The 27041-nt window shown below is 47.0% G+C and overlaps 1 protein-coding gene across 6 annotated transcripts in view; it reads left to right on the forward strand.

Moving 5' to 3' along the window:
- LOC120897675 (elongation of very long chain fatty acids protein AAEL008004) overlaps positions 1–25245 on the forward strand; it is a 42389-nt gene extending 17144 nt beyond the window's left edge. The window contains exons 1-10 of one of the 6 annotated variants that reach the window (XM_040302699.1): positions 6853–7204; positions 11961–12123; positions 14424–14506; positions 16918–17025; positions 19019–19102; positions 20003–20059; positions 22325–22430; positions 22515–22651; positions 22749–22901; positions 23434–23664. In XM_040302699.1, coding sequence (XP_040158633.1) covers positions 12066–12123; positions 14424–14506; positions 16918–17025; positions 19019–19102; positions 20003–20059; positions 22325–22430; positions 22515–22651; positions 22749–22901; positions 23434–23664 — 1017 coding nt within the window. In that variant the 5' untranslated portion in view covers positions 6853–7204; positions 11961–12065. Of the gene's footprint in view, positions 1–6852; positions 7205–11960; positions 12124–14423; positions 14507–16917; positions 17026–17941; positions 18023–19018; positions 19103–20002; positions 20060–22324; positions 22431–22514; positions 22652–22748; positions 22902–23433 lie in introns of those variants that run through there. The other 5 variants (XM_040302698.1, XM_040302696.1, XM_040302702.1 and 2 more) reach the window with 5 other exon arrangements.
- Positions 25246–27041: the final 1796 nt, after the last annotated feature.

Here is a 27041-nt window from a genome sequence, read left to right on the forward strand (position 1 = left end):
TACAGCGCTGATTACTTTTATTGTTGTCGATTGCATTCGACGACGTCCCTTTCGCGGAGGGTCTCAACGTTCGTTACACATCCCGGATGGTGAACCGGGTGGACTTCCGATACTGTGTACGGCTCTACGGCCTAAGATCGTAAATTGAGGTTTCTTCTTCCACAACCCGATAGGAAATGGTGTGGCGCCCGGCAAGAGTTTATGGCGTTTACAGCTTACAAATTGTCGCCATCCACTCGATGACTATGCCATGGGAAAATTTGGCACAAGCCCTTTCCACCGGGAAGCAAGCCGGCACGCGGAGCCGTCACCGCCAACCAACCCCAACAGCCATGGAGGCAATTTTTCACAACACATTCGCTCGCGGTTCGATGTGGCAATGAGGGTCTTTCTGGTCGTGGTCACCTTGTGGGGATGTATGTAGCGCTTTGTCCCCGGTTACTTCGGTGGTGAAAATTCAGCACCCACCCTCCGCGCACCCCTGGCTCTGGCTACCCGAACGGTTCGACACTGCGCTCAAGGCCAGCGCACGAAATTGGGAAAAGAAGAGACCACAGACGGTGCGAGGAGATGGCGGCGTGCGCATAGTGGGGCCCGGCTGGTACCGTAAAAGAGACTGTGTTGTGGTGCCCTCTCTTGCTATCCATTGGATCAGCTGCCGTGGTTTCGGTACAGTTCCCCTTTCCCCTCGGTGCATGTGAACAGAGAGAACTACCCGAACAAACGGTGCAAAGTGATAGTACACGCGCGTGTCCTCCAATGGCTGCTCCATGTCCAAGCGTGTTCCAGGCTGTGGACTCGGTAATCGTCGTCGAGATGGATGAAATCTTCGTATGGCGGGTGGGGGAATGGTTGAATTCCGCCACAAAGAAGTGAAAGTTGATTGCGCGGGATCAATTCACTGGGAGCACTAGCTTTTGCGTCCTCATGGGCACTACCATGCGTCCTACGCCAAGGCGATACGTCGCAATACTCTGCTAGTACACGCCGAAACCATTCTGTAAGTTTAACTGCACAGGATATTACTTGCATTCCAAGTAGGGGTTTTCCCTCCGAAAAGGTCATCAAACATATACATCATTACAATTCGTCTGTTTATAAATGTGGCGTTGTCTTTGATTAAACGGCACAACATTTCCCACTACTGATAAATGTACTAGAAAGTTGCATTTATTTTACAAATGTCCTTTAGCACTTCCTTCCTCGGCCGGGTACGAGCGACACTAATCGCATTACATCGTTCATCCTTGGTTGTTTCCGAGTTTCAAAATGCAATGATACAGCAGACAAGGCACCTCTCTAGCAGTTTCCCAACACGGGTCACCGTCACGGTGTTCATGTATGGAAAATCCGGCATTGTTCTTCGGAACTGATCGGATAATCGATCATAAAGCAAATGATCCACCTAACGCTTCATGAACACTAGACCCTGCTTCCGGTCTTGATTGACGAGAGATTGTCTGCGCTCCAAAAACATCCATCAGCTATATGAATATTAATATTCTTGATGGTTGTTTGTGAGTTTTCGCAACTTCCATCTGACCTTCACTCATTGAGCTACACCAGTTTGAGGTAACCAGTCGGTGTCGGCGGCGCTGTGCTACTGCTACGATTTCGGACACCTAACAGATGATGTCGATAATGCTGCCGAACTTTGAATCACGTTTCCAGAGTAGTAGTGCCATATATACTGGTAACTTCACACGGGGTCCGTCCGGCGAATTGAAAGGAACGAGGCGAAATTCGCAGCAGCCCGTGTGCTGTCAGCCACTTTGTGGGTCTGTGTGCCTAATAACCTTGATGGGAATGTAAACAAGCCGAATGGAAGGAAGCGCAGGGGAGCAGGAGGAGAAGTAGAAAGGCGCGCAACCAGAAATCCGAGAAACTGGCAGAAAACGCGACGCGCTCCGCTGCAGGAAGTGATGACTGTGTTATGAGTCGACAGTTGGAACGCTTCGATGGCTTGCTGGCTTGCTGGCTTGCTTGCCGGCTGGCGCAGTTTGTTTGTAGATCCTTCTCGATCTTCTGAGTGATTAAGAATTTATGATGGAAGATTTGTGTGAAAGGGTAAGAAAGAGATCGCGCGCAATAACACACTGTGGTCGGTTCCCTCAGCTATTGGCAGGGGCAGGTGCGTTCTTTGGTGGCTTATGGCTGTAGGAAAACTAGTTTTGATGTAAATTTTTCGCAAACGCGCCCCCCAGGACGTTTCGCACTGTCGTGCATTAGATCGACTGGAAGGTTCGATGACATTCTTAAGCGGCTATAATTTCCATTTCACTTCACCAGGGTGTGGGTAGCTTTATAGTGATATAAACAATCCAAAAGGTTGAGAACATTCGACGATCCGTAAGCTTGATCATACGAGCAAAGTCCAACCTGGGATCGTCCATCAGCGGTGGCATGTTCTGCAGCCATTTTTTCTTTGCTTCTTAAATAATGTTGCGAAGTGATAAAATTATATCTTATCTTATATCTTTCTGTACTAGTGCTACAACAACTGCAATTTACTCCTAAAATTCAAACGCTTGGCTTGATATGCGTTAAAAAACTCAATTGTTTGAGAGTTCTTTGCTCTTTAGAATGAAATGATCCCTCCCCGGACCTGTATTTTTCGTTCGGTCCTGGATAACAAAAACGCACACACACACATTTGTTGTGCGAGTGAGCATAAAACAAACAACGGAAATAACGTACCGACGGGCATTCCAAAATGGGGAAACCTGGACAACAAGACAAGCATCGGAACTTCTGTACCGAATGCTAACTGTTTATCCTCAGTCGGGCGGGGATCGATTGAAGGGAGGAATGTTTGAAAATTCACCCAATAGATGATGTGACGAGTCGACTGGAATGCCTGCCCGTACGCAGGATGCATACCAATTGTATATCAACACATACCCAGCAGTGAGTGCAAGGTGAATGTTTGATACACGGGATGCGGTGCGGTGCCTTATCTCTCCGACTGACTCCGCGAAGTTTCTCACCACCGTTCCGACGCTCGTGCGCTGCTTAGCGGTGGCAGCCCGCGCAACCCCCCAGGACGGGTGACTCGCTGGGGTGTCCACCGTAACGCATATCAAACAGTTGAAGAAGCGTTTATGGAAATGTCGTGGGTGTGTTGCGTACTTCGCATGTGTTGTGGCGTTGTGTTTGTGTCCGCTCATAATACACCCGGTTTGTCACCAGGTAGGTGGTTGGCTTGTTGGTGGCAGCCATGGTATGTTTGGGAGTGAAAAGGAAAGCCTCCAGCAGCACGCGACTTTGTCACCTTCTTTTGGGTTTGGGTTATGGTGCGCCGAAATGGAAGCGAACTGAGGTGACTGCGGGTGCGGGTGCGTGACGCAGACGGACGCGTGTATTGGGTCAGGGTATCGATTGGTCATTGCAGCATTTGGGGTGGGTTTCCTACATTCCTAATGCGGGCGCACCAGCAGAGGAGAGGGGAGGGAAATGTATGCGAAGGTTCGCTTTTTGAATAATCGTGCTGCATAACTAACGGAGGATAAATTTGGCCATTTTACACGCATAAGGATATCGGCCATGTGTTAGTGTGACGACTATTTATAGTTATAGCATTGGAATCACATGTTTTGGGGGAGTACGCAAATACGAACGATGCGATGCGCGCAGCACCGAAATGGTGCAAATGAAAGAATAATATGCTTCAGCCAATGAACTACCTTTGCTACCTTGTTCTAAACTTCCTTTTGGTCGTTTCCAAATCAAGACAATTAGCGCCAGTCCATCCCGTCAAAGCTAATTTCCACGTCCGAGATGTGGTAGTATCTCAAAGTCGTGTGAGCTAATCCAACGTCTGCAGCTGGCCCCTTAGCACTGCAACACGCACACGGTTCACATCATAAGCGCATAGAGATGAGTGTTGCTAGCTCTCGCCTATGCATGTGATGAACATAAGGGTAAAAAAATGAAGTCATTTAACAGACACAACAGACCGCCCGGAATCGAGCACACTGTGGCAACGGCGACGATGCGTCGAAACCGAAATGGTTGTTACCGGAGATGCCGAGAGACCTACTAACCGCGTTAATGAAAGTAAAAGTAAGCCTACTTCGCTTTTCCCTTTTTCTTCGCACCCGTCAAGCGTTTGGAGGTGGTATTTCGTTTTCTTTTTCAGTTTGTTTTTTTTTTTTGGTAAAGGTGGTTTTTGGTCGCCTTTGGCTGCGTTGTTGCGTCTACCACCCATCTGCTACTCTCTCAGTCAGTTTCGGCCGTGTCTCCTGTGTTTGCTCGGGGATAAAAGATTTGAAACCGTGCGTATGTGTGTGTGTCTATGTGTCATGCTGCGAAGGAGCAAGGTGTAGTAAGGGTTATGCGCGCCACAGCTCCAAACAGACGATCGAAGATCGCGATCGCGCGAAGCAACACACTCGGGGCCGAGACTACATAACAAATTATGGTAGTGTTTAGTAAGTTCGTGTTTTGGGGTTTGTCTTGGCTCTCTCGGGGTAGGGAAGGAATGGATGAAAGATGAAAGACGAGGGCATAGGCCGGCAAAGCAACAAGAAAAACACAAATTCAATAAGTGATCCGCGCGTGGTCGAAAAGAAGGATCATATGTAATCGGGGTGCGCGGGGAGGAATGCTTGGTATAGAAACAGGGAAACAACTGGGCGTGAGGTGGCCCCAAAAATTCCACAATCTTTTGACACAAACGCTCCTCTCCTCCCTGCTCCTTTGGGACCGAACACGACTAGCCGGACCTGTATTTTTCGTTCGGTCCTGGAAGCTGTCGTTGCGAGACCACCGGTTATCACACTTTCAGTGCGATAGATTGAAGTTGTAATCATCCACGCACACCACGATCCGTTAAGCAGCAGCCTGTAGCCAGCAATTGTGTACAACGGCTGTGAGACAACGGAGAAGCAATTCTTAAAGTGGTGGGCGGAAGGGAGGCAATTTGAAAATTCAACAAGGTTGTTCGCGAGTGAAATAAACCCAAAATTGCACGGAAAATGACCCTCCACTCCCCCTCCACAATGCACAAGTTTGGCTAGAGATTGTGACTATTTGGTCGCTATTGCTTCACATTTGAATGAAGCTGCTGGTGGGTGGCGCGAGGGGCAGCAGGATAGGGCAGGTGAAGTTGATTGATATGATTCGCATGTTACTAACTACTAACCACCTGCTTGCGCTCAGGTATATGTGTATGTGTGTGTTTATATGCTTGTATGCCATCGAAACAAAGGAAACCCAGCGATCCCCCCCGCTCTCCGACGTGTGTGTGTGTGCGCGATCTCGCGTCCGTGGTATTAATCACTGACGGACCGAGTGAGCGACGACGATTGCACAGGAGCATAGTTTTGTGCGCCTTGCCTCTCTGCCGCAACTGACCTTGCCAAGAGCAGCGCGCGGGCCGAGCGCGCTTTCGTACGTTTTCTTATGTAATGGCCATTTATTTTATTATTCAAGTAAAGTTTTAACGCATTTCGAAGTGGTTTTTTGGGGGTAGAAGGCTGCTGCCTCGCGTAGTGCCCACCCATTCGTCTGCGGCAGGGCCTCTACCCCCTTCCTTGGGCCGGGGGTAATTTGGGGAGGTCGGTTCGATGGGTTTCGCTGTTTTCGGCCCCATATTTGATCGACTCCGCCGGCTGCGTCGGAATGAGGCAGAAGCTGGAGTTGGTACGGGCGGATGGAGAGATAGTGTTAAGGTAAAGCCAATATAATCAAAGTTGGTATGTGTGTGTGTGGGTTTTTTTTAAGTCTTCGATTGATCAAGGTATGCGCGCGCGAGTCGGCCCCGCTCGTGAAGACCCCACGGCTGTGGTTTGCTCAATCCAAACGAAAATAAAACAAAGCTGGAGGAGAGCGTGATGCACACAACACATGACATAAAACTTTTAAAAAAACCAGCAACAAAAGCTAGTAGTCGATCAATAGATCTAACATGTAACGACCCATTTCCTCACCTAGGAGTGTGGTACTGTTGGCAACAGTTGCAGGAATGCATGAAGATCGTTGTCGCGTTGTCGATGAAGATCGAATGGGCTACAAAACATGACAAATGTCTTTCAAAATAAATAATTTTCTAACCTACGAAAGATCATCGTTCAACTCCTTTCCAAAAACGGTGCTCCTCAAACGTGCTGTGCTAGTTCTGTTGCTGAATGATCCCGAAATAAAGGAAAACTGCACTTGTCGTTGATATTTGCATCGTTGCACTTGATTAATTCTTTCCCTTCCCCTGCTCAAACCTGAGCTCGAAATCAAAAGTTGATCTTATTCCGTCTCCACACTTACACACGCCAAGAACAGGGCGAACTCCATCATCATCATCAGCGAGTTGACCGAGTGAACCGTAACGCGTAGCCGTAGGGAGCAACTTTGGCCCGAAGTTCAATAGTGTTGCATCGCTTCGAGGGGAGGAGGGGGGGGTGATTAAAGAGATAGAGTAGGGCGAAAAGGAGAAAAAAGAGAACCTCCAGAAGTCAACTGGTCTCCTCCAACGCACCAAACTTTTTTGGTGTTGCCTTTCGATGTTCCAAGTGTGCGCCGTGTAACGCACATAACTCTGCATCGAATCTCCATCGACCCATCTCCTGACCGACTGGCCGTCGTACGACGTATAACCCGGTTACCCGAAATATAGATACACTCTCACACACACACGAACGTCGGGGCCCTCGCGTTTGTTTGCGAACTTCGGTTGCACGACCGCGGCGGCTGCCGGCTCGTGGGGTGTGGTGGGGGCAGCGTCAGCGTGGAAGGGATTGTCCCCTTCTCCTGCGCCGGTGTGTCGCTGTGTGTCACTCTCTGTGTCCATGGTTCCGCGGCTAATCGCGCGCTGGTTCCCATCGTGGGGAAGCTGAAAATAACGTTTAGAAAACGACTGATTGTCATCGAGTACGGTCGCGCGCGCTCGAGTTCGCTGCTACTGCGTGTGTGTTTCGATAGCCAACCGTGCGTGTGTTTGTGTGTGTATCCGTGCTATGCGTGGAGGGTTCTTCATCCACCACCGTTGCACCACCGTTAGAGTGAGCCTTGCCAGTTAGTTCTAATATCCAGTTTCACACAACGATTGGTGGCACAACAGGCACGGGAAGAATCAGCTGCCACGCCAGAGGGCCTTGATTTTGTTCGTTTGCAGTGGAAACTATTTTTCGCGGCCACCGAGAAAGGTTGCACCCTAGCCTGCCGCCCTGGTGGAGGAGGTTTCATTCCCGTTGTTGGGTGCTTTAGGTAGGTGCGTTACTTTTACGTTTTGTTTTGTTTGGAAAAGCCCGTGCAAATTGTGGGACTCTGGTTGTTGTGGCGCAACTGTTCCTAAAAAGGTAAACTCTTGGAATTACTGGAACGTTTGTTAAGCAGTGCAGAAATTTCCGAAATTCAGCAAAAACTGTCCAAGAGTGTGTTGTGTGCGCCCAATGTGTGTGTGTGTATGTATGTGTTTATATTGCGATCATATTGCAAATGAAAAAATGCATTTTTGGCAAAATGTTAGACCCCCAAACTCCACGCCCGCCCTCGAGTGTGTGGTGTGGTGTGTCCGTGTGCGCTTATGTGTGGTGGCTGTGTGTTTGGTTTGTTGTGTGGTGGGTGCAGTCAAAAATACCTCATTCAGCTGATTACTCGACGCTGAAAGTGAAGCGTGAAGCGGCATTGAGAAACTTTGCCAAAGGGCCCTCTTTTGTAGTTCACACGGAAAGATGCCAATGAACCCTGTCAACGTCTGTGTGTCGTCTCCAATATGGGGTGCCCCCTCCCCCTCCCCCCACCCCACTGGGGCTCAATGGGATGACCAATGCCACAGGAACCATGATTTAATGCTGCAGAGCGCACAGTAGTGAATCGATGCGATATTGTTGGTTTGTTCGTTCGGGTTTGTCCGCCTACTGTCATTATTCCGCAAAGAGCAGCCGACCAACCCCCTTGGAACAGGTTCTCTTCCTCGTCTTCATGCCGGACTCTGCCAGCACTCCAGTGCGTGTTGTGTCACCAACCGAAAACCAAGGCTGCTGGTCCTGGGCCTTACGTGAATTTCGGTGTATGACAAAACTCCACAGACCGTTATGCAACGCGAATCGAACTCAAAATCACGGCTTAGCATCGCGCCAGTATCGCACCAAAGTGACAAAACGGCTACGGAGAGAAAAGAAGCAGACACCGTTAGAAGCGAGTGCGTGTGTGTGCGTATGTGTGTGTTTGGTTTGAAAGCCACGTGAACTACGAACCCCGGTGTAATCTTGCTCGGCTACAGCAACGATCCTCCTCCTCAACTGGAGGCGCAGATTTGGTCGTACCTCGCATAAGCCTCTCGGTGCGGCAGATTTAACGGATCATCGTGCTTTGCTTGATTTTACCTTTTTTTATCGCAAATAGCAAAGGAGGATGTGGTGTGATATCAGTCGAAACCCGCGATAACGATACATGGGGAGGGGAGAACGAATCATGGACTTTTGGTTAAAAATTTGCGGAAAACGGGGCTGCAACCGACCAGTTTGGGAGTAGTGGAAATTGTTATCTGTTTTTGGGACGCTCCCTCATCCAGTCATCGCACGATGACATATTCCTCAAAGTGACGGAAATGTGGGCCAAACCCCCGGCATGATCGGTCGATACGCGGGGGTTAGAAGAGGCTCGGGGGAGGTTAGACATCATCGCCGATAAGAAGGAGACGCTGTTATTACCGTAACAAGTGCAGCGATGGACCGACCGTGACTCATCTGTTCGACTTTTGTCGCGATTACGCTTGTAGCGCACGTAATACACCGGGGCGAGCAGAGGAGCAGCAGAGCGGATTGAAACTTTTTTCCACTTTCCAACCATTTCCCCCACCGTCAAAACGGTGCGACACCACACCAACACCACGGCCAGTGCGGTTCGTCGTCTGTGCGTCCGTTCCGATGGTTAGCGTTCGCGGCTAGTAGCCCACTATCTGTTAGTAGAGCTCCTACTCTTGCTCCAAAAATTGGAAACCCGCCGCATGATGGATGTTGCAGCTGACGCGTACCTTTTTTTTTTTGTTCACACTCCCTCAAGAGCCCAATTTTCTGGCTTGTTTTTTGATAAAGGGCTTAGCAAGCGCTCCTACAAACGCACACACACACACACGCACACTTGTAGAGAGTATTTGATGAAAGCTTAACTCAGTGCATGGGTACGCTGCCCACATGGTCGACTTTCCGGCGAAAAAATGGGAGCAGCCCAAGAGCGTTAATCCCCCGTTTCCACCAAAAAATGATACGACGAGGGGCGAGGACGTTCTCGGTAACAACACCCAACATGACAGTCAAGTAATAAAAAGAAGGTATTAAGCTCCGCACGTTTTAAGAGTGTGATAAGAGTTCTACACTGTTGCAACTTGTGTAATGAAGTTGGCCAAAGATACTCCAAAGCACTCTTTAAACGTGTGTAGTTTAACTTGATGGGCTGATGGAGTGAAACAAATACGTAACAGTACGACAGATGGATGAAGGAGAAGCCAACAATCGTATCAACAATAATAAGTCCCCAACTATGTCAATGCACACGGTCAAACCGGAACGTGGCACGACCCCTCTCCAAACATGCTGTTGAACGGTTACACCTACAGCCAAGCCCGGTGCATCTTCCGTTATGACATCAAACGGAGGGCATTAATTACTTACGCCAATGCTCTTGTGAGTGATGAGTTAATTGTTATCTAAACTGCGGCGGAAGGGGGTGATGAGCTAAAACTACCCCCTTTACCACCCCCCAATCAGTGATCGTGACCAGTTCGGATCGCGGGCTTGATCGACCGTATCTAATATGCTTAGAAGTCCGGCATTTTAATGGACCGGTTCTGCCGCTGTGTAGACTTATGTAACCCGCAACGCACGCAGGTCAGGTGGCCAGAACGATGCAAGTGGAGCGCGTCGATATGCCGCCCGGAGTGTCTTCTATTCGTGCCTAGTTGTTTAACACTACTCAACACATCATAGTTCATTTCCATACAGCACAGAGCCAAAGATATGAACACTCGTGTGTTATGTGTGTGTGTGTTTTATTAGGGGAACGTCGTCATAAACGGTAAACGTCACCAAAAAAAAACGCGTGTTGGGAGAGACGACGACTGTTTCGAGCTCGTTTCGCTCTCTTCTCACCCAAAGCAATGACGCACGCACGCACCTTTTTTTCGTCGTTGTCCTTTTGCCGCCCCGAAGTAGTTCTATAAATAAAGCCAGAAAAGCACGTTTTCGCTACAAATATAGATTCACTACCGTGTGTCATTATGTGCGTCGGTGTCATTCTGTATTGCTGCACTCACCCTGTGTGCTGTAACCCCATGGCGCCCGATAGCTCCCTCCGGTTCAACCTTGCATTATACTACGCACCTCCCACCCTTTCCGAAGGCTCTCATGATCGAAGCAAGCGATCGATGCGGGTGCACTGACATGCTGTGTCACATGAGCACGTGAGATTTAATGTACACAGCACCTCGAACGTGTGTTTTTCGTGTTTGGGGCACTTGGCGTGGGTGGTGGGTTGGGTGCCTTACTCTGTTGTTGCTCTGTTTGCATCGTCGCACGTGCAAGCGCAGCATGATGTCATACATACACACACAAACACACCGCGATGCACTCAGCTGTTTCCGCCGTCAGCCGCGACACGCCGTCCTGTTGTGTTTGATGCGACTTTCCTTCGCCACGTGATGTGGCAATGTTTCGCTTCCGACCGTGGTTATGCAAGAGAACAAAAATCACGACGACGATACCTCGCAATGACCACCTTCCCCCCATGTCTCATCAGACGGCAGAGGAGGAGCGCGGGTGGGATGGGAGTGTAGGGTTCCGTTTATTATCACGCCAGCCAGGAAAGTGTTCGTTTGCGGCGTTGGCCCAAAGGCACAACTTGGGCCGGGCTGTTGTTGGTATTACAACTTGTTGGTGAATTACTTGTTCTCGTTTTCCTGTCCTGGTGTGTGTATGTGTGTGTGTGTGTGCCGTTTGAAATATGAACCACCGAGTCGAGGGAGGAGCGGGGTCGATGTAAGCATTGGTGGACTTATTGGCGCCTCGCTAAGCTGCTCGTAGTTGTGTAGCTGCACCAAACACGCTTGTCTCATGCAATCCCTTTCCGCGCGAAGGCCAGCCAAACGATGGGCAACAAAAAAAAAGAAACAACAGAACGTCCCCTAATTGATAACTGCATGTAGTGTCGTGTGTACATGGCCGACAAAAAGCAACCACATGTTAAGCCAAACATTTGTGTGCCCACCATACCATTGCCAAGCGCTGGCGTGGTAAAGCTGTGTTCGTTTCCTCGTTCCATTGCGTACAAAAACTAGCGAATGTATCAGATAATTTTCCACCCAAAACCATAACTTTCTTGCCCGAGAACTTTGCCGCAATGGAGAAGGGAGGAATGAAGGGAAGTGGAAAGGGAGGTCTTTGTTTTGTTCCCTTCGTGTTGGTATACTGCGACGCGAAGCTGCCACAGAGCCATCGATTCCTTTAACACCGCCCCCTTCTCGGCTGCAAACGCTATCATCAAGCTGATCCGACTAACTTCCGCCGCCAGAAAACACACACACACAATGCAAACGTAACGAATGTAGGTCACCCTTTGCTGGACAGAAGGGGCGGACTCTACCGTGTACCACCTTCGCCTCCTACATCAGTGAGTGTTGTTCCCTTCCGCGGGAAGCGTGGCATTCTAACGTGAGCATTAATAGCTCACTCCTTGTACAAGGAAATGACTTTCGATTAATAATCGATGAGCGTGGATATTGGGTGACGACGGGTGTTGCTGTCTGCTGGCCATCACGCCCACCACCCTCTCTGGGTTTGCTCGTGCGGCACAGTAGAAAATTGTACTCTATGTGGACACACTCACCTTCGCTCTAACCGTGATCGGGTCTTGCCGTGCTTTGTCGAGCTTCTTTTCACTGCGGCCGTGTACGCGACCGTCGGTAATCAAATTATCACATTTTTAATTAATCCTTCCCTCCTTTTTTCTGTTTCGTGATATCGTTTCAGCATCATCAGTAGTGGTGTCATCTAGCGCCTGAAATATCCGTTCCAGTTCCGCGCCATCGCTGTTCGTTTTTGCCGGCCGTCACAAACCCGCACATACTCACAGAAATGGCCTTAATTATGAAATACATTGACAGTATGCATCACTACATGGACAAATACGGAGGTAAGTTAGCTAGACATACGCTCATCCACATCCATCAGGCAAAAACGTATTTGCTGGAGCGTAGATTCCTGCTCCAGGATGCGTTATATGTACTAGATAAGATGAAAACTAACGTCAACTTGGTAACAATTGACGCACTCCGTTGTAATGAGTCCAATGCACAGGCCCCAAAATACATAGCTCGCCCAAGAAGTCGCAGACGGAGGTTGTGGCAATTGTTTTGTTGCGATCGGGCTAAAAGCGATCGGATCACCACTACCCCCTTTGCCACTACAACAGGCATGCGCGTCAGGTGCATTAGAATAATCAAAAAGTAATTTAATTCGCATTGACTGCAGTGTCGTAAACTTCTATCCAGCTCTTCCTCCCCGTTAAATATGCATAAGGCAGTGCACACACACAGACATTGTGTGTCGTTGGCTGGCGTTGCGTGCAGTGTAAAATTCCCCCGATGTGCAACCAGGTCGCGCCCGGTGGCCGAGGTCCGAAAGATCGCTCAAATCGAATTGCTTTGCGATTGAGCTCAGTTTGTTGGGTGTAACGGGGTTGTAGTGTTGCGGTTTCCGGTTAACGGTGGTTGCTGTCTGTGCCGCTCCCGGGGCCTAGTGCTACCGACTGTTGTTGTTATTGACGTTGGGCGGTATTGATTTCCATAACGGTGACTCGAGCGGCGCGCCAGGTCACGACCCACAACGCAGCACCGCTGCGAGGAGTGCGTTCACCTGTTTTTCAGCAACCACAATGCATGTGTAACTTGCGACAAGGGGGTGCAGTTCACGTTAATTAGGAGGAGAGAAGGACATCGACCCACAAGCCTCGATCGTCTACCTCGAAAAGTGCAACGATCGTGCCCTGGACGAGCAAAACACAACCATGATGGAAAGTATACCTGTACGCTTAGTGCACCGCACTTCCTTGTAGCGTATAGCGCGCTCGGTGACTGTTAATGGAGACGCATGGTTGCTGGCTAGAATTGGGTTGCGTTCTTGTCCATTTCCTGTTTACATGGCTAAATGCTCAGTGAATAACAACCGATCAGTTGAAATTAGACAGTTGTTTTTTCCGCACCCGTGTAAAGTACGTGCTGTTGTGTAGGCTTTCAAGTAGTACATGCATGGCTCATTCCAAGCCACTGCTCTGTTACCTTTCCATTCGTCTTCCATTTTTTTTTCTCTCCAAAGTACTACGATTGCATCAGTTGATGACAGGGCATGGAAAAGTACCTGACAACCTTCGCCTGCTACCGTTGGATGCATTAATTAGCCACAGCACGGGTAGAACGATGCAAAGATGCATTCGCTATAACTGGTGCACTTGTGACTGCTACTGCTGCGACGAGTGACGCTGCGGCTAGAGTTTGCGATCGCGCAATGTCATTGACGCACGGATGGCGATGGAATTTATTAACCAATGGAACTTTTTTCATAGTCGTCTCATGACTAGTGTGAGATGTTGCCCCGATGCTTCATCTCCCATTATATCACGCTAATGGAGATATGAACAACAATAACACCAGATCGGCATTGTTATTTGCTTGAAAGTTAGCAAGCGATACATTATGGCGGACACTAGAGTTAGCTCTAGTTGAGTTGAGCTTTGTTCTAGTTTGCTTTTAATTAGCTTGAAATTACAAGCAGTTTTTTTAGTACCGTTTATCCGTATGTGTCATACATCATTCAAAGTTTTGATTTAATGTGCAAAGACCATTTAGCATTGGTAATGATACGATGCGATGAATCCCACCACAGTAATCGCTGCTGATGGTGTGTCTACATAGGATAATGATGAAACAAACAGTAACCACCCTCTCGTACCATCCAATCAGCACCACGCAAACACGCACGCATGCACGCACACTCCGATCAAAGTTGATGATGATACAACCCCCGCTGGCCTGTGTTATCGATGACGCTTTGTTTGTACTACCGTTTAGCACCTCATTTTCTCTTTTCTGCCTGCCGGTAATATGTATCTGACTTTCCGTCCGGCACTATCCTCCTGACCCGTAAAGCGATCGTAATGCATCGTTATGGCCGCACCGATATCGGTAGGTTTTAGTCTACAAGCGGAAGAGGTGAGCCATTCGGTCGATTCTCCCACGAGTGCTTAACCATAAGACGAACTGCTCATTAGGGACGAAAATAGGTCCATTACTACTACTACTGGTGGCCATCGAAGGCAACCTTAGCCTAAGCATAACAGAGAAGGGAGGGCTGGTGGTTATTAGATTAGTTACTAATTGTAAAAAAATCTCTTTACAATGTAAAACTAAAAATGTACCTTAACTATTCTCTTTCCAGATCCCCGGACGAAAGAATGGCCACTGATGTCGTCGCCGCTCCCTACCCTAGCACTATGTTTAGGATATGTGTACTTAGTCAAAGTAAGTATAGTGTGCAGTCCGTTTCGGCTGTTTTACGCTTTACGCGGTGCCAGTTCCGGCCCGGTTCGAAACATCCCTCCAAACAGAAGAAACCTGTTTTGCGGTATGCTACTGTCAGGATATGCATAAAATACCGATTTCTCTCGCCGTGGAAGCGTACAGTAGTACCAAGATGGTTTTTTTTTAATATTCAAATTGTGTTCCACATAAGTTGTGAGAGTTTTTGCTATCAGGGCATTTTGCTGTGAAGCTTTGATTTTAGATGACCTGAACATAGTTTAGCATGTGTTCAATTTTACGATGCTTAGTTGACACGAGATGAAAGAGAAATTCATTCCTGCTGTCGTTTAATTTATTGTTTTCTGATGGATTCATGTTTCCCTTGTTTATCGACCAAATGTTTTCAAGGTAATCAAGATCCGAGTAGTGTCCATTAAAATCAAAAATTATAAAAAGGTTAGAAAAAAGACCGTTATGTGCGCGGGATGAATGATCGTCGATTCTCGGCACTAAAACAGGTTTTTTTTTTGTGGAATCGACGTTTGATTTTGTTTGATTTCTAAATCAAGCGCCCATTAAGAGTGGTCACATTTTTTTTTCGTGCACCAGTTGGAGTAGTCTGACGTAGCTGCTCTGAAGCTACACGGTGTCAAACCGTTTCTCGCTGGCGGTGGGCAGTTTCTCAACCAGTGCCTATTATTTCCTCACGCGCAACTTTGAGGGACGCTCCGCAGCATCTTCTCCGGTAGTACGGAACAGGTTCATTCATCTCACACTAACCTGATGAACCTGGTTGGTTCAATGTGGGTGCGGGTGTCGAAAGCGGATTCGATAGATTTGTAGACAACGGCACCATCAACCGCCCGAGCACTACGTCACCATCACCTGTGCCTGCCTGCCAAATTTCTTCACCTCGCCTGATCGATATTGAATTCGATGCGATCGCCAGCGGTGGTGGCCGTCGGTGAAGCAATGGGCAAACAAGCGACCCGACAGCGATGAGTTCACGGTTGCCAGCGGTGCATCCAACCTGCTACCTCCTAGCCCACCTGTCCCTGGTGGTGGGCTGGTACATTAGCTTGTTGTCGAAACTATCGAGTCAACCTTTACCGAGCCGCCCCTCTTTCTCACCTTTATGGAGGGTCGATCGCGCAACCATCACGATGGTCATAATGTGCGTACAACGACACACTTGGTCAACTCCCCCCCCTCCTCCTTCAAACGCTCCCTGTTTTTTTTCTCCACAAGTGCGTACGGTGCTGCTCCTCCTGAACGAAGATGTCCATGGCCGCACCGTGACAGGAGCGTTCCTTCCTCTCCGAAGGGGCACGCACGTTGCATAACGCAGCGCGAATAACCGTGCGTTACAGGTGGCCAATTTTTGGAATTTCACTTTGCGCCTTAGTGTTTAATTTGGCTTCCCAATGCTCCCTCCGATCATCCATGTGTTTTTTTTTCGCTTGCTATGTCGCAATTGATCAATGGTGGTGCCCCCCAAAAAAATGGAAGCAAATTTCCAATTCCATCATCATCGGCATCGAAGATTGGACTTGCGAAAATTGGGGGTGGGATAACCTTCAATAAACTCGCAAGACCTTTGGCCGGTACGAAACATGGAGCGAGAAAGAGACAAAAAAAGAAACAGCTTCACAGTAAGTGTAAGTATAATTTTAAAAGCCCCCGCTGGCTGGCCCCGGTGCTGCAAAGACGCGATCCATGGACGGCGGGGACGCTAACTGCGTCGCGGTGGGGTGATGTTATGAATTTAAAAGTGAAACGGTCGCGGCACGCTAACAACATGCTCTACCGCCAGCAGCAGCGCGCGCGTTCGATCGTGAAAGCATGTCGAAATGGAAAAAATTCGGTTAAGGTTAGCTTATCTAACAGTCCTGACCTTAACCGGACCGGATTGTGGACCGAACCGGATCAAGCATCGCGCGCAGGGGAACGGTGGCAACGGTTATTAAAGCCTGCCAACGTTCCGGAATGCCGAGCTGCTTTGGGACAGAGGGCGCGCGCTCTGCAATCGGGTGGTAAACCTTCCACGAACCACGTACGAAAGGGTGTCGCCCCGTCGTTGCTATTTGAATGCGTTTCAGTACACACGATCATAACGGTAGCAGCGCAGGTTAATTGCTATTTAATCGCCACAAAACCAGGCCGACCTCCGCTGAGCGCCGTCGACGTCAAGTGCAATTTTGTCGTCACTCTAGATTCGTTCGTTCGTTGCGCCTTTGGTGTACAGGCGACGATCGGTGCGAAGCAGGACAGCTTTATCTATGAAATCGTTCTCAATAGAAAATTGGACAGAGTCGAGTCGTTTGGCACGAAACACGGAAACACCGATCCTCGCTCTATTCACTCTTGATCGCAATAATTAATGCTCTGCTTTTGTACTCTTTCTTCCACAGGTTCTGGGCCCAAGGCTAATGGAAAACCGCAAACCCTTCCAGCTCAAAAACACCCTCATAGTGTACAACTTCGTTCAAGTCGTGTTCAGTGCCTGGTTATTCTATGAGGTACATTGTCACCAGACCGCTCAGCTCCAACGATCTAGAACTACTGCTACTGAAAATGATTAATTTAGCTCTGTTTTTTATCTTGTATGAAGCATTCCAAACGACCAAAACCAACCGACCAAACCGTGTTAATGTGACCATCATTAACACGGGAACTATTCGTACACGACATGACAACACTATGTTACGCACTCTAACAGACGCCTGAAACCATTTTTTTCTTTTGCACAAAACAACACAGTTTCATGCAAAAGTTTGACTGAATGTTTAGAATTGTTTGTGTGTGTTTGTTTGTTAGAATTTAGAATATTGCATGATTCTACTTGTGTTTCTGTACCGTTTTCCTTATCCGATGGTCTGTCTGCACGGATATCTTCTGCATATGGCAATGAACGGAAATAGGAAATGACAACCTGCCCAATAATATGTACAGACATTTGCTTGAAGCACCTTTGCTCGTGTCAATGGCCTTCGCTTGTTGATCGTGCAGTTAAATTTTAATTGTACAGACAGACAAAAGGTTCCGTTCTCGTAAGGATTACACTGCACCAAAGTGACCCGTTCCGTAAGGACAGCGGGGCGATGAACTCCGGAGTATAAAATTAAAATCCTCACTAGAGCACTACGGGATAACTTCCTTTCACTAGCGTAGTGCACTTTTGGACGTACGGCAGGGTACGGCTCCAGTTCGACCTTGCCCAGCAAACAGAGAGGTTACGAACTCACCGAACTGATCCCTCTCCCAAGCTCGCGAAGAGAAAGGAACCATAGGACGAACCTCCTTCCTTTTTGAAAACGCTTTAAACCTTGATTGTTGTTTTTCTTTCTTTTTAACGAACGGTTTCCGTCCCGCTTCTCCCTACCTGCTGTTCTGTTGTGCTGGCCGAATTCACCTTCCGGGTTCGTATGTGTGTAGTGTTTGATGGGCGGCTGGTGGGGCGAGTACAGCTTCCGTTGCCAGCCTGTGGATCACGGTACTACCGGACGCGCGATGAGAGTAAGTGTTGCCAGTACTCCGCAGCGTTCGTGTATCCCCAGCAAACGCTCTTCCGATCCGAGTCCATTCCTCCCTCGCGTTCCCCCGTCGGTATCTGTCGTTGCAAGAAAAAGAACATCGCTTCAAGGTCGTCAATCGTGTATGGTGTGGTGAAAGGGATATTCGGACTCGGCGCACAACCAACCACAGCACGAAAACCTTCGTGTGGTGGGTAAACCTGCAACCCTATCCGCTCGACGCTATGACCAGAGCGGACCCCATGTATGTTTGTTGCAGTACAACCTTGTCAAAACAGAGAGCTGCCAAACATAATCTTCCCGTTGTTGTCCCACTACAACTTCAACCGTCGAGTATGCACGTATCACCTGACCATCGCACTGGAATGCACCAAAGAATCCTAGCCCATGACCTAGGCCCACTTAGTGTATTAGTATATGTGTGTTTGTGTGTGCGTGTGTGTGTATACCTTATTTATATATTACTGCAGTAGGAGGCTCTCTGAAAGCTGCAAAAGACCAGTGATCAGTCGCGTTAAGCCACTAAACTTAGACTAGGTTTGTATGTTTGGGGAGGTTTGAGTGTCAGAGGGCGAAAGTTGCTACGGCAGTATGTTATTTGAGCTTTCAAATTATACATTACAGCTACTTAAGTTTCTTAATGTGTACCGTGCAGCCGTTGATGTTGTTTGCCGTAGTCAACGATTAGTGACGAACTTGCTGATCAAAAACCTCACACAAGAGGCAGCCAAACTTACTCGACGCATATCAAGTACACAAACCTAAACTACCCAAGACACACACCACAATTACACTCCCAGGCAGGCAAGCAGGCGTACGCAAGAACAGCACAGCACAACACTAAACCAGAACATTGACTATGCTTCAGACAAAAACCAAAAAAACCAAAAAACTCACCTACCAAAGCAGTACAAAATGCAACACTTGGATTCGGCACCGTACTAACCACTCTGGACCTCCTTTTTGCCACTTTTTACAGATTGGTGTATCGGGTTGGCTAACGGGACATTATAACTTCCGATGCCAGCCAGTCGACTATAGTAACCACCCCAAAACGCTGCGGGTAGGTTTCGTTCGAGGCAAGACTCGGCACACGCACTGAACGTCGTACGGAAAGTGCCAGGGTTGCTTTCCGGGCGCATCATCAGCTCTCATTCTTATCCCCTCACTATCGCTAATCCACACTACTTTTAATGCTTTTATTGAACACATCAAACTAACCTTCAGCACCTATGTGATCTTATGCTTCTTCTGCACTGCTTCTTCTATTCATATCGTGTTTTATGGTTTCATTATTATAACAATATGTGTTACTTTCACTAAACTGATCTTGTTTGCGCTTGCATAAAATAACCTTAGCAACTATTTGAACACATTTACCATTGACCTAATTTCGGCTTCAGACGTCAGCTATATCAATTAATCATGAAAGGAAGTTTATGTTTTGTTTTTAGTTTCATCATCCCATTCAACTTATTCTTCTGTATGTGAAAGCAGCGAATGTTCTAATTGTGTAAACCTTCATCATACATTCATAGATTGTTGTCCCTTCTGCATGCTCCTTCATACAATCATTTGTTTTTATTTGTGCAATGTTTCATCGCCGTAAAACCGTCTTTCATTCGGTTTGAGGCCAATCCCCATTCTATCTTACCCCACCCCCTGATTGCCCGCAATCATTGATTTTCACCCACTTCATCATGTTGGCGAATGCAAATTACTCCCTCTTATCGTGTTTATGTGTGCTCGCGTCTCTCACTCTTTCTCTCTCTCTCTTTTTCTCGTCGCTCATCCTTTGCTCATGCTCTCCCCTAAAGTCTTCCCACTAAAGCATCTCGCGCACCCTGGCTCCTTTCGTCGAATCGATGTCATCTTTTCAAACGTATCAGAATCGGTTTTAATAACACAGTTTATTTATCTCTTTTCCGTCACTGCCTTCCTCCCTTGCTGGCCTAATCTCTAGATGGTGCATGCCTGCTGGTGGTACTACTTCTCCAAATTCACCGAGTTCTTTGACACGGTAAGTTTAACATCTGATTCTATCGCAGAACACAAACCAAATGAATTGCTCGATCTCGTTAGTTTTCGTTCTCCGCTCAATGCTCAAAAAACTCAATGCTCAAAACTCACTGTACAATGTTCGATGATCACCATTCACAGTCATTAAGGTAAATTAACGGCTGGGTTAAAGAGAAACATAATTAAAGTGTATTTCAACACGCCCTTGAACATATTCGTCACGGTCATCCTTAGAGCGCTCGGTTAAATCTGATGACGGAAGATACTCTCCAGTCATTTCCTTCAGGCTGCAACAGGTGGCAGGAAAAGGTACACACGTACAGAAGAAGCTGCCAACCGAACACACGGAGCGTGAGGGGCTGCTGATTGAAGGGCGATTGAGCTACTCGAGTCAATATTTACGTCAATCGAAGATCGTTTCCTGCTGTGCGTGTAGCGCTTCTCGCGAATTAGCTGCGTAATTCTAGTCAACATCCGCGAGATGATGAGCCTCCCGTTTGTTTAGCCCGCGCGGCTGCTGGACACACGTTTGGCAAACAGAAATCCAAGAGGTGGTCTCCTTCGTGTAACCACCATTTGCTGCATTGCTTGTATTATTCTACTGCTCAAGACAGCTCGGGTCATGTGCCCACAAACGAACGCACATAAACTTGGAGGCTTGTCTTGTGTCACAGCGTTGTTGTATCAAGCAGTGGGATACTTTTCCTGTGTAGTTACAGTTTATCACTAGCAGAAGATTGTGGAAGAAAGAGGATAAGCACCTCACAACCATAACTCGTCAATATTGACATACAAAACAAATATTCGCAATTTTGAATCATCATCGTGAGAAGATTTAAGGTTGGAGGTGGTGCTGTTAGGTCCATCTTGTCAACTTCTTCACGGTTAGCTGCCTCCATAGTGTGCTAAATAAATTCTCAGTCCCGTCAGCTTCCGGGGTGTGCAGAAAAGCACTACCCAAAATGGGTTTATTTGTTTTGTTTCGTCCGCTTGTTGGAAGTGTTTGCTTACGTTATTTAAAATTCGACTTCGAAAACGTACACCCCGTGCGGAAGGGAGAGTTGAATGTCAAGTACTATCCACTGCTGAAGAAGCTGACCGCCAGAAAACTGAAGATCATTGAACCTCCTCTCTCAGCACGATCCCCTCGCCGGGGAGGTACGGCGAAGTACGGAGTATGTGGAGAAGCTTTAAATTCGCATTCACATTAGCGTGTGGATCATTCGGACCTGATGCTAAACGATCTGTGTGACTTTGCCCTGGACTCTGGACAGCTTCTGGAACAATCCTTAGAAAGCAGAACAGCGAGTTCCTCCACAAACACACACACACACACACACACACACACGTTCGTGTAGCAGCACACTTATCCCCATGTGCCTCATTTGCGTGAAAAGCCTGCTCTCTCTCCCGTTAGCTTTGTTTTGTTGTTGTTTTTATTATTGCTTCCCAGGGTTGCCGGTTTTGCGTCAATACTGTTTTTATCTGCGCTTGACTTCGACCCTATCGGTTACCGGTCGCCCCTCCTCCCCGTTGTGCGCGCTTGTGGTGCTGTTTGGCTGGTCGAGATTTGTCCAGTAAATCGAATCCAATTCCGGTTTTTGCTTCACCTGATTGGTAGGATTTTCCATGCGCAATTTATGCAGCGTTTTTTGGAAAGGCGCATACTCCCGTCAGCCGACGTTTGAGCCCATCTTCGGGCTCTGGTGTGACGATATCGCCGCAAATGAAAGTTGCGAATGTTGGACACTTTTGGCATACGCAAATAAACATGTGTGCTATTGGGTTTAACCCATCGTTGTATTTGTATGTTCACAGTTATCACCAATCTCACCGGCGGAGGCTCTAATTTATGTCGATGATCTAGTTTGTCCAACCGTCGTCACACCAAACAAAGGTATATGGTTGCGCGTTACCCAGCTGGTATTACTTGCGACGACAGGTCGATCGCCGTGCATATAAGTAGTAACCGCGCTGATCGGGTCATGATGGTAACTTGCTGCTTGGTGTGCACCCTAGAAAAAACGTGTCCGTGAATGCGCATGGCATGTTCGTGAACGCAACTGGACTGCCTTGGGATGCCTCGTATCGAGAACGTGGTCAGTAGTGCGTTCTACAAAGACCCCCCCAACCGTGTGCCCAACCTGTCAAGAATGAGTCGAATGAGCAATGAGAACCGAACGTACGAGTGCCATCGAGTGCGTTAGCCCTCGCCATATCAACTGATGCCTAATATCACTTATATTTTTCCTCCCTTTTTGGACAGTTCTTCTTTGTGATGCGCAAAAAGAGTAGTCAAGTGTCTACACTGCACGTCATTCACCACGGATGTATGCCAATGTCGGTGTGGTTCGGTGTTAAGTTCACTCCAGGTAAGCTCACCAGAAAGACGGACGCAAATAGCTTCAATTACTAACGCCGAGGAATCGTCTTGTTTTCTTTCTCTCTCTCTTCAGGCGGTCACAGCACATTCTTCGGCCTGTTGAACACGTTCGTACACATAGTAATGTATACGTACTATCTGTTTACTGCCCTCGGACCGCAATTCCAGAAATACCTGTGGTGGAAGAAATACCTAACCGCCCTTCAGATGGTGAGTGGACACACAAAACGAAGGGCTACAGACACATATTGCCCAGTAGTAGCGGCGGAACTCTCTAATGCTAATGTATCTTCCTCCACGGTTGTAGGTTCAATTCGTCCTGATTATGGTACACGCTTTCCAACTGCTGTTCATCGACTGCAACTACCCGAAAGCTTTCGTCTGGTGGATCGGAATGCACGCTGTGATGTTCTTCTTCCTGTTCAACGAGTTCTACCAGAGCACATACAAAGTTCAAAAGGTATGTACAGACTATGGAGTCCAAGCGAACGCCCCAAAATGCTCCTCGTATTCTTTGGTATCCCATTCCACAAAGCTTGCCATTGATAATTAAACAACTTTTTGAATGCTCTTACATCGGTCCTTTCCGATGAATGAAAGCCGTCTTTTACGGAAGAAAAGGTGTCAATAAGTTTGGCAGCAACACAACCATCCATCCAAGCCCGAATGACAGATTTACTTGTTTGGGAACGTCTTTGCATTTCGCACTTCTCTGACAAACAACCCCGATCATCCGATTGGAAAACCTGTTCTTTTTTCGTTCGTTTCCTTTTTAACCTTTCTTTACACACACGCTTAGACATCCATTCGCCTGTCGAAGTGCGATCGCGATGTGATTTATCTACGTGGCTAAAATCGCTATCCGTTCAACTTATTTCTCATATACTTTCGGTCTCGATATCATCAGTACGATCACTGAGAAAGCTCATTTTCCCACTATGTATGCCGCCCTGGTTCTAACTGTTTTCTTTCGCCTTTTCTCCCACTCACAGCAGAAGAGGGCCGCCGCCGCCAAGAAGCGAGAAGCTGAAGCGCTTCTGCTACAACAACAGCAGCAGCAGCAGCAACAGCAGAATGGCCACGTTGCCAACGGTAGCGCCAACGGTACGCTCAGCAATGGCACCGGCAACAAGGCGGCCGACTACTACGTCCGCGGCGACCTTCCCGCCGAGATGGAACTGACGCAACGGCCGGCGACGAACACGCACACGGCGGCCCAATAATAGCGGGAATATGGCAGGCCGGATTCGGTTCTTGTAATTAATTATTAATTTATTGTAAAATTGTCCCCGGAACCCCCATCCCCCCATACCGTGTGTGTTTGTATGTGTGTATGTGTGTGTGTGTGTTAGCACGTGTGTGCAAACGGGAGGGTATCGTAGATGCCACCGGTTAATCGCGTATTCCAAAACCAAACCGAAATCCCGCACCGTTGCGGATGATACTCGTTCTGCTACTTTTTTTGTTCGCCTTCAGTTTCGCAATCTATTGCACGACCTCACCGCATCAGATGGTGTTGCTATATGCATCTTTTTAATTAAATTTTTGGTTTTATGCCTATCCGTAATACTACTACCTCCCTGGAGCTGAAACAAACAAACAAACATACTGGAACAAGCACACACGTCGCAAAGAGACAATCCTACTAAGAACATTCAACCGCGAGGAAGGCTGCTAAAGGGCAAGAAATAGATACGGGCATGAATGTTACGGCTTCTGGTCTATTTACGATTTCATGCGAACGAACTGGTCGTGTATGTCTTTGGGCATATATAGTGGGAGATTAAGAGGACCGGGCAGCTTTATTCCCTTTCTTGTCTTTTTTAAGTTGCTAAGAAAGTTACAATGGTGTTTAAATAGTGATGATTTATTTTGAAGAAGAAGAAGAAGAAGAAGAAAGATGCAAAGTTAGACAGAAACTAAGCTGACAGGTTTTGTGTACAGAATGCAGCGACGAAAATTTAATAGCCGTAGGTGCAATGATGGTGCAACAATCAGGAATAAATCAAGCTAGCCAGAGCACACGCGCAAACCAGCTAGCTGAACTGAATGTGGCAAGCGCCAAGGCATAGCGTTCGTTTTTAAGGGCTAGTAAGAAAATGGGAACGTAACAACGGTCGAATAAAATCAAGGATATAGTTCATAGGAAAAAGTTCAAGCAAAACAAGATGTCTGTATGTATGCGTCGGGGAGGAGTGTATGTGTGTATGCTTGATGAGTGTATGGTAAGCGTGTTTTACAGTAACGACACACGTGTTGTACAATGCGATGTCACAATCTAGCAGTTATGAATGGTGTTGGCTTGACGATCCACGGATACGCGTCGTCGTCGTCCCACTTTGCTTGTTGAGTCGACCGTGCACACAGTGCACCCCAAACACGTATACTGCGCGCTCGGTCTAGTGAGCAGGAAATAGGAGCAGAGCATAAGTGAGAACGCAAAACCGACAGCGATCGGCTGAGGTGCATCCACACGCGAGGGTTTTAGTAACCATTTTTCCGTGTGTCAACACAAGTCTTTTGGCGCTTTCATGACACCTGCTCCCCCTTCTATCCATCCCTCCATCCTTCCTGTCCAACCTTCCAAATCCTCTCCCGAACTCACCCATCTGAGCTTCCCGTCGATCACCAGTCAAGGTTCCACCAGTCCTACCGGTGCAATTGCCGTATACCTGTCGTGATGTGTGGTGTCCTATATTTACATATAAGTGAAATACCAATCTACTTTTTTCGCTCTAAGTCTAAGGATTTTTTTTATTTTGAAGGACACTTTCGGCAATAAAATACAGAAGATTTAATATGTAGCAGTAAAATGTACGCTTTCTAAGGTACATGTTCATGTCTGTGTGAATACGTATTATCGAAAGAAAGATGCGGCAAAACTAATATTCCTGATACCATAAGAAACGGTAGACAGAGAGCAGGACATTTTAAAGCAGGATTGAAGTGTTTCTCAACATGGAAAATGCTTTTTTTTAAAATAGAATCTAGGTGTCTATTGCCTTGGAGTAGATCAACTTAAACGCAAAGCAAGTGTTTCAAAGTGCTGAAAAGACAATGAACGACTAGCTGACAAATCCACCGAAGAAGGATTCCCCTCTTTATCCGTAGACCTTACTTTGTATATAAACAAGAAAATGGGATCGAAATCCTATTGTTGTATAGCTTTTCCTGTATCACAGATCACAAAACTTCTCATATATCATGGTTGACATTACTGAAGACACTCTACTGTGCTACACTACCTGGTCAATGTTCGTTATGTAGATATCGTCTAAATGGCGAAAGCATTCGTTGGCAGACAAGCACCAACATGCTATTGCTGCTAGAAACGGCAAATCTTATGTACAAAGAACCAAACAAGAAACCCTCCTTCACAATATTGCACCACGAACAATCCCAACGGAATATAAAAAGCAAAAAATCAGAACACTAGAGAAAAGAAGAATGATACTATACAAGGATTTTTGTAACGTGTGTTTCGCAATTAGACGCGATGTTTTTAGGATGTAAAGTGTCAAATAGAATTCTGGTTAATGCAATGACAAACAGAATTACAGCTACATTTGTTTAGTGCGTAAAAATCGAAAATGGATCATAATTACTACTCCACGCCATACTCGCACACGCACACGTCTCTGTCTGTCTGATGTAACGATAGCTGATTAACGGGAACTTTAATAGATGTGTTTTCTGCGGGCAGAAATGATTAGAAACCATTATTACCATAGATAGGCGTAAAGGGCGGTGCAAAACAGCTGCAAAGTAGCTCTGTAGATATTTACCATGCTTGGGTGTTTAGGCATAAATATTATTATAGTACTCTTCTTCATTGCTTAACCGAAAACAGGAGCTAACATAGCGTAATCTTGAAGATCTTGTTCATCAGTCGTCAATCGTTGGGTTTGTTACATAGCTCTAATGGTTGAGTTTAAACTCTACTGTTGATTTGTTGTTGGTCTGGCAAGCAAAAGGATGTACCTATACGGTAAATCGATGCCGGTTCCAGCTAAAACATGTTTCGAATGGTCTACTAAAGAATTGCTAAAGCAACTGCTATTCATGGTAAAAGAAATAAACATCTAAACTGTAAAGCATTATCTAATCTGTTTTTAAATTGTTAAATTAAATAGCCAAATTTAATAAGAGAAACAGCTGTTTTTTTAACATACTACATAGGCATCGTTGTTGTGTTTCAACTCCTAAAAGCTTAGATAATTAATTATCTTCATATGGTGAAGCTGATAAGTACTGCCGACGCTTGTTTTTCGCGAATCTCCTATCTAAAGCGCCTTTCAAAAACAACGTCTAACAACAACGCTAGCTATCAGACACGTTACCGAACGAACACGGCTTCACTATCTTTTTAGTTTGGACGGTTATAAAGTAACCACCGTGAACTGGTTATCCCCCAAAAACGGAACATGTTGCACTATTTTGGTAAAAATAACAAACTCCATATGGTTTGTTTACGCTTTACGTACCAGTGTCTTGCGTATATTATGATGTAGAAAACATGGCAACAATTTGAGTTCCGTTTATCTGGCGTCGCATCAACACTTTCTGTTCATTGTTATGTCCGTAATCGTTCGCTGATAAA

Source organism: Anopheles arabiensis, chromosome 2 (assembly GCF_016920715.1).
Source record: "Anopheles arabiensis isolate DONGOLA chromosome 2, AaraD3, whole genome shotgun sequence".
NCBI classification, from domain to species: Eukaryota; Metazoa; Arthropoda; class Insecta; order Diptera; family Culicidae; genus Anopheles; species Anopheles arabiensis.